Here is a 6,583-nt window from a genome sequence, read left to right as displayed (position 1 = left end):
CTTCATAAACCAGCTGCTGAATCTCTCTCCCCTCGATTCTCTGAGTTCGGGAGACGAGTGAAGCTGAAATCAGAATCAAATTAACTTCAGTCTTTGTCTCTGACGTCGTTCGGTGGCAGAATCTCTTCCTCTTGTTTCTGAGTCGAGTGGCCAGCGGCTCGGCCTCTGGACGGGTCGGCACCATGGACCTGGACCGGCTGGACGCCTCAGGGTTTTCACACATCTGGACACTTCTGGACGTGGACGGTAAGAACCTCAGTGACATCGCTCGGTGTCTCCAGATGTTTCACCATAAATAAACGCTGGTTCATTTAACTGAGCTTCATTCAAAGAAAAGAGACTTCAGTTCATTTCCATAATGAATGATCTTGTTTTTTTATTGTTCTGTGGATTCATCCACTCAATGTACAGTGCAATTCAAATAACATTAACTTTATTAACATAAACTCAGTGAACATGCTCCATAGAGAAAGAGGAAGTTTATTATCAGTTTTAGAAATTATTAGTTGTGACAGTTTTTTACAGCAAAAGATTACGTTACATTATGTTTTGTAGAATAAAAATAAATAAATGGGTTATTTATGTTTATTTAACGTTTACCTTGATGTGTTAGTTTGGTCCGTGTCCCATCTGCTCACATGGAGGAGGCAAGGTTAATTATCTATACTGTGGTCAGCCACCAGGGGGTGATGGAGATGTTTTGGCTTCACCCTTGTGAGCTGTCATGTCGTCCATCTTTATTTACAGACTCTGATTGACACTATTTTATATTTGCGTCACTTGTCAGACAGAAAAAACACATTTTACATGAACGTGTTAAATTGAACATGTTAGTGTAGTTTTATTATTATTATTATCATCATTGTTATGTTAATACTTTAACTCAGTGACGTTGTAGCTGAGTCCAGCTGCTTGTTGGTTGTTGTTGTTTGTTTCGTTAGATCACGGTTACATCGAAGCGACGCAGCTCGACGACTTCTTCCGTCGCGTGTTGGAGAAACGGGGAAAGAAGGTGAAGAGAGAGAACATGAGGCTGCACTGATGCAGTGCAGCCACATGGTGGCAGTGTCTCCAAATGTGCTGTTCTCTGATCGGACCACCGGGGGGCACTGAAGCCCCAAATGTTCAATCTACATTCATTAAGTGCAAATATTATATTTATTACAAATACTACTACAAAATCCAATACTTTACTAAATACATCCAGCTGCTATTTTGAAAACCAGATACTTGCTTTGTCAGAGACGACACTAATAAATATCGTTAATAGAGTTTTATTGTGAAAACCTGAATTAACCCTTCATATTCTCATTGGGAGACGTTCTTCTTCTTCACGGGAGTCCACCGGGTTTTTCTACAGTAGCCAGCAAGGGACAAACCAAACACTGTTTCAGTTGCAATCTGCAGCCTCACCACTAGATGCCACTAAATCCTGCAAACTGAACCCTCAGTTTACCACCACTGTTTGTGAACATTTTAATTTCTGTTTGTATATGAAACTAATTCACTAATTCTAAACTGTGTAATGGGTTTTAGGATTGATAAAGACTCTCGTTGTACCAGAGGACAACTTGTTTATACTTTACTGTTTCACATTTCAAGGTTTTTAGTCTAAAGTCCAGTCAAACATGATCTCCACAGAGAGAAGAGATCACTGAGCACAACATCAGGCGACTGAGAGAAAGGTTCATGTCGGCTTATGACGTCTCAGCTGTCGGACGTCTGCAGATCCAAGAGGTACGATTCCCGTCAGCTCATTTCTGGAATAAGACTCTGACGAGAGCAGGTCGTGTGTTTACACGTGACTCCTGACGTGCTGCTGCAGAATAATCAGTTCTTCAATCCAACAACACAAGTGAACAAATCTGCAGTTTAGGACACGTCATGAATCAGCTGAGAGTTTTTTCAGGAACTTTGTAAGAAAAGACTTAATAAGAAATTGTTAAATGAGGCCAACTGTGATGAAGTGATGTCTTTGCAGCTCGCAGCCATGATGCTGCCGGAGGAAGAAAAGTTCCTGCTCCTGTTTCACAGAGAGACGCCGCTGGACAACAGCGTGGAGTTCATGAGGGTGAGGTCAAAGGTCAACAAGTAGTGATGAGACATCGGTCCAGAGTGTTGATAGATGGACATTGTAAAGGAAACTGCAGCAGCTGGTTTTTGTAGTTTTTGGATATTTGTTGTGTTGTCTCAGATTTGTCTTGTTTGAGCAGATCTGGAGAAACTACGACACCGACAGCAGCGGCTTCATCTCAGCCGCCGAGCTCAAGGTAACGAGGAGAGAGACACTCACATCACCTCGTTTGATCTCTGCAGTCCGACAACACGGAAAACCTCAGAACGACAGAGGAGCTGATGATATTTTCTCTCTTTCGTGTTTTCTCTGCGTTGACAGATTCCTGCAGCTGTTTTCTTTAATTGTATTTTTTGTGTTTGTCCCTGCAGGGCTTCCTTCAGGACCTGTTCCTCCAACACAGGAAGTCCATCCCCGCTGAGAAGCTGGAGGAGTACACTGTCTCCATGGTAACCTGCAGGGGGGGGTTGTGACGGACATCTGTTTGCCACTGACTCATAAATACATTTTATCTTTATGTTTCCTTCCCGCAGATGAAGATGTTTGATAAAAACCAGGACGGCCGATTGGATCTGAACGACCTGGCCAGGTAACACGTGACCAGGAGAGTGACTCACACGGGATCGGATCGACGCTGTAATCAGAGAAAAATACAATTTAATTAGTATAATATAGGGTTTATATTGAAAAATACCTTTTGCCATGAGGCTAATGCACTAAATCTCTAAAAACTTGACATTACCACAGTTAAATATTCTAAATTCAAGTTTATTTATATGTTTTTTCTGGAGCTTTTAACTGAATCTGATCAAACTTACACAGTTTAATAATAACCTGTCGTCTTTTAACTTTCAGCTGTGAAACATTTAGTTTTTAAATGAATTAAACTACATGTCTTTCTTGTTGTCGACAGAATTTTGGCTCTGAAAGAAAACTTCTTACTGAAGTTTAAGATGGACGTAAGTTTGGAGATTCAAGCATGAAATATTGATATTTTATTTTCCAATACTTTGTGTTTCCAGAGAAAGTTTAGTTTTGTGTCGTGAGTTCTTCATGGTGTTGGTGTGTGTGGTTGTTTGCTGTCAGGCCTGCAGTCAGGAGGACAGGAAGCGGGACTTTGAGAAGATATTCGCTCACTACGACGTCGTAAGTTTCAAATGTTTCAAAAGTTTCGAATGTCTAATACTGAAGAGTTTTTCTTCCTGTTTCCTGTTTGACCAGAGCAAGTTTACAAGGGCTTGAATATTTGGTTCATATACATTTGTGTGTGTGTGTGTGTGTGTGTGTGTGTGTGTGTGTGTGTGTGTGTGTGTGTGTGTGTGTGTGTGTGTGTGTGTGTGCCTGTGTGCAGAGTAAGACGGGTGCGTTGGAGGGTCCTGAGGTCGATGGATTTGTCAAAGACATGATGGAGCTGGCGAAGGTAAAACTACAAGATGTTTGAATAAATCATAAAAATCTTTTACTTCAAAGTATTTAATGAAAATAAAATGTCAAAGGTATTATGTGTAACTTGTTTTGCGTTGACCTCCGACCTCTCACCCCCCCTTCCCTCTCCAGCCCAGCATCAGTGGCACAGACCTGGACCAGTTCAGGAAAGCTGTGCTCGGCCACTGTGACATCAACGGAGACGGAAAGATCCAGAAGAACGAGCTGGCTCTCTGCCTCGGCCTGAAGCTCAGCTAACGTTCACAGCCTTTTCTTTCTTTCCTCCATCTGTTACTTCCTCTCCTCTTCCCTCCTCTAACCTCCTCTTTTCTTTCCTCCATCTGTCTGTTACTTCCTCTCCTCTTTCACTCTTCCTCCTCTTTTCTTTCCTCCATCTGTCTGTTACTTCCTCTCCTCTTCCCTCCTCTTCCTCCTCTTTTCTTTCCTCCATCCGTTGTTACTTCCTCTCCTCTTCCCTACGTTAACCTCCTCTTTTCTTTCCTCCATCTGTCTGTACTTCCTCTCCTCTTCCCTACTCTTCCTCCTCTTTTCTTTCCTCCATCCGTCTGTTACTTCCTCTCCTCTTCCCTCCTCTTCCTCCTCTTTTCTTTCCTCCATCCGTCTGTTACTTCCTCTCCTCTTCCCTACGTTAACCTCCTCTTTTCTTTCCTCCATCTGTCTGTTACTTCCTCTCCTCTTCCCTACTCTAACCTCCTCTTTTCTTTCCTCCATCTGTCTGTTACTTCCTCTCCTCTTCCCTACTCTTCCTCCTCTTTTCTTTCCTCCATCCGTCTGTTACTTCCTCTCCTCTTCCCTCCTCTTCCTCCTCTTTTCTTTCCTCCATCCGTCTGTTACTTCCTCTCCTCTTCCCCTCGTTAACCTCCTCTTTTCTTTCCTCCATCCGTCTGTTACTTCCTCTCCTCTTCCCTACGTTAACCTCCTCTTTTCTTTCCTCCATCCGTCTGTTACTTCCTCTCCTCTTTCACTCCTTCTTTCTTCCCCTTCCTCCCAGTGTATCTCCTTGTTTTACGCCCATGAGCAAAGTATATTCCAATAGTTTTACATATTTTTCTGTATTAAATATTTGAAGAGAAGTGATGAAGATAATAAATATCGATCGATGTCATAACCTTGAGTCCTGATGTGCAGCTGGTGACGTGTGATGCACGACGTGATTTTCCTTTGTGATGTGATTAACGTGAAGTGGTTAATAAAATATATTTAATCTTTGTCACGTATGTTCTTCAAATTTAATGATTTTAACTAAACACATCATCCACTGAGATAAAGTTCATGAGGAGGAAGCTGCTCCGACACTGCACCTCATGAGTGTGACACACATTATCTACATGTGTCACATTGTAAATATCTATCATTCATATTGCTAATTTCTTTAATCTCTATATACTTTACACTGCTCTCTATTTGTATTATTTATGCACAAACGCACCACAGCAAATCTCTATGTATGAACCTACTTGGCGATAAACCCAGATTGTGATGAGACTTGGTGCAGACTGGATGGAGCAGTTGGGTGTTGGTGGAGGTTTGAGCTCCAGAGTGAGGTTCTCATCTTCTTGTGGAAGCACCAGACTCTGTGTAAATACTGAATATATCCTTAAGGAAGTTTTATTGCATTTCAAAATATAAAGTCACTCAAAGATTCAAACCTCTGCTGAGGCATAGCGGTCTCCTTGTGAAAACACTTAAATTCACTAGATACACATTTTATTTAACCTTGTTATTTTTCATCAAGATCCACTAAATAGTAAATTAAATTAAATAGGGCAGGAAAGTAAAAATACACAAATTCAAAATGCTAAGATGTGAACAACCCCTGGAGTTTTCTTTTGAAGTTCCCTGTGTTCGTTGTCTTTAAGGAAAACTTCAACACAATACTTTGCATTATTTTCACGCTCATATTCACAATCTGACCAGTTTTCAAGATTCTCCAGAGAAGCTGGATGTTGGAACTACTTTGTTAGTTCCACTGTTCTTATTGAAGAAATAGTCCGTATGACATATGACGACATGCTCTGTCCGAGCTTTGTGTGTCAGGAGATTCATTCATCGTCCTCCACAGACAAACTCCAACGCAACATCTGAAATGTTTCAGTTGCAGCAGAAACCCAGAGGTGGAGGAATCGAGCCTCATCACGACCCTTGAAACAGGCGGATGAAGCCACTTCAGAGATCTTTCTGCTGAGGCTTCAAACCTGAGTCCAATCATCTCATCAGTGTTCATGCAGCTCAGGCTCCTGCAGAAAAAGCACTGCGCTGGCTGCAGGCGTCAGAAGCTGAATCGGAAGTTTCTTTTCTGTTGTTTGATGTCAAGCAGCACAAGTTGTGTTGGTTGTTTGGCTTCAGCTTTCAGAAATGGCTTCTGGACTTTGTGTGAGGTACGATCCATTTGTTTTGTTAAGTCTTGAAAGTTCATTGTCTGTACCAAGTTGGTTTTCTATAGTTCACATGTGAAATGATCTGCTTCCCAGGGTGCTCTTGCTCTCACTCTTAGCCTTTGGGCCACATGCTGAGGGTAAGTGAATTATTCTACACAAACCTCAGGTCCACTTCTGGTTATTTCTTAAATACTAACATGTTGTATCTCTCCAGCTCTGAGCTACAGAAGTGGAGGCTCCAGTGGAGTTGCACCGTACTTTAAGTCACCTAGTGCTTTGCTCGAGACCAAAATCCAGGTTTAGCCTCTTCCAGTTACGAGAGCTCTGCACAGGCTGATGGATCTCAAGGTGGCTCTGGACCCAGTTACCCTGAAGGTGGCTCATCTGATGAACAGGAGCCTGCTGGTGCTGGCGGTGATACTGGTTATTATGGAAGGCAAGTAGATGGTAACAGTCAGGAAAGAAGTGTTTCTAGTTACAGGCCTGACCCAATAATTCCTTCAAAACCAAAGAGAACCTGATGCAGCCCAGTCACCAAGCTATCCTTCAGACCAAAAAGGGCATGTGGAATTTATTTCCCAATAATGGAAACATTTCAGTTAGGCACAGTTTCAAGTTCTGGAATAATGATAGACTATGCGCCGTCGAGCGACCAGCCCAAGCCCCAGCAGCCGTCGAGCTACCA

At 42.3% G+C, this 6,583-nt stretch overlaps 1 protein-coding gene and 1 long non-coding RNA gene across 2 annotated transcripts; both read left to right on the top strand.

Annotated features, from left to right (window-relative positions):
• The first annotated feature begins 28 nt into the window (after positions 1–28).
• LOC118125110 (secretagogin) lies at positions 29–3,876 on the top strand. The gene is made up of 11 exons (XM_047344136.1): positions 29–246; positions 942–1,012; positions 1,642–1,737; positions 1,982–2,071; positions 2,214–2,270; positions 2,446–2,523; positions 2,608–2,663; positions 2,988–3,033; positions 3,161–3,220; positions 3,426–3,494; positions 3,632–3,876. The coding sequence occupies exons 1-11, from the start codon at positions 183–185 to the stop codon at positions 3,755–3,757; spliced, it is 813 nt and encodes a 270-aa protein (XP_047200092.1). The 5' UTR covers positions 29–182; the 3' UTR covers positions 3,758–3,876.
• Positions 3,877–5,807: 1,931 nt separating this feature from the next.
• On the top strand, positions 5,808–6,180 carry LOC118124951. The gene is made up of 3 exons (XR_007034939.1): positions 5,808–5,898; positions 5,992–6,035; positions 6,113–6,180. It is a non-coding gene; the product is annotated as an uncharacterized LOC118124951 (long non-coding RNA).
• Positions 6,181–6,583: the final 403 nt, after the last annotated feature.

Source organism: Hippoglossus stenolepis, chromosome 17 (assembly GCF_022539355.2).
Source record: "Hippoglossus stenolepis isolate QCI-W04-F060 chromosome 17, HSTE1.2, whole genome shotgun sequence".
NCBI lineage: Eukaryota > Metazoa > Chordata > Actinopteri > Pleuronectiformes > Pleuronectidae > Hippoglossus > Hippoglossus stenolepis.
This window is presented reverse-complemented; position numbering and strand designations above follow the sequence as displayed.

What these genes read in the sequence shown, in the direction of transcription:
- LOC118125110 (XM_047344136.1), top strand. Translation starts at nt 183, where the DNA reads ATGGACCTGGACCGGCTGGACGCCTCAGGGTTTTCACACATCTGGACA. An exon ending in GACACTTCTGGACGTGGACG is followed by an intron (nt 247 to 941) that starts GTAAGAACCTCA and finishes TTGTTTCGTTAG; the next exon opens with ATCACGGTTACATCGAAGCG. An exon ending in ACAGCGTGGAGTTCATGAGG is followed by an intron (nt 2,072 to 2,213) that starts GTGAGGTCAAAG and finishes TTGTTTGAGCAG; the next exon opens with ATCTGGAGAAACTACGACAC.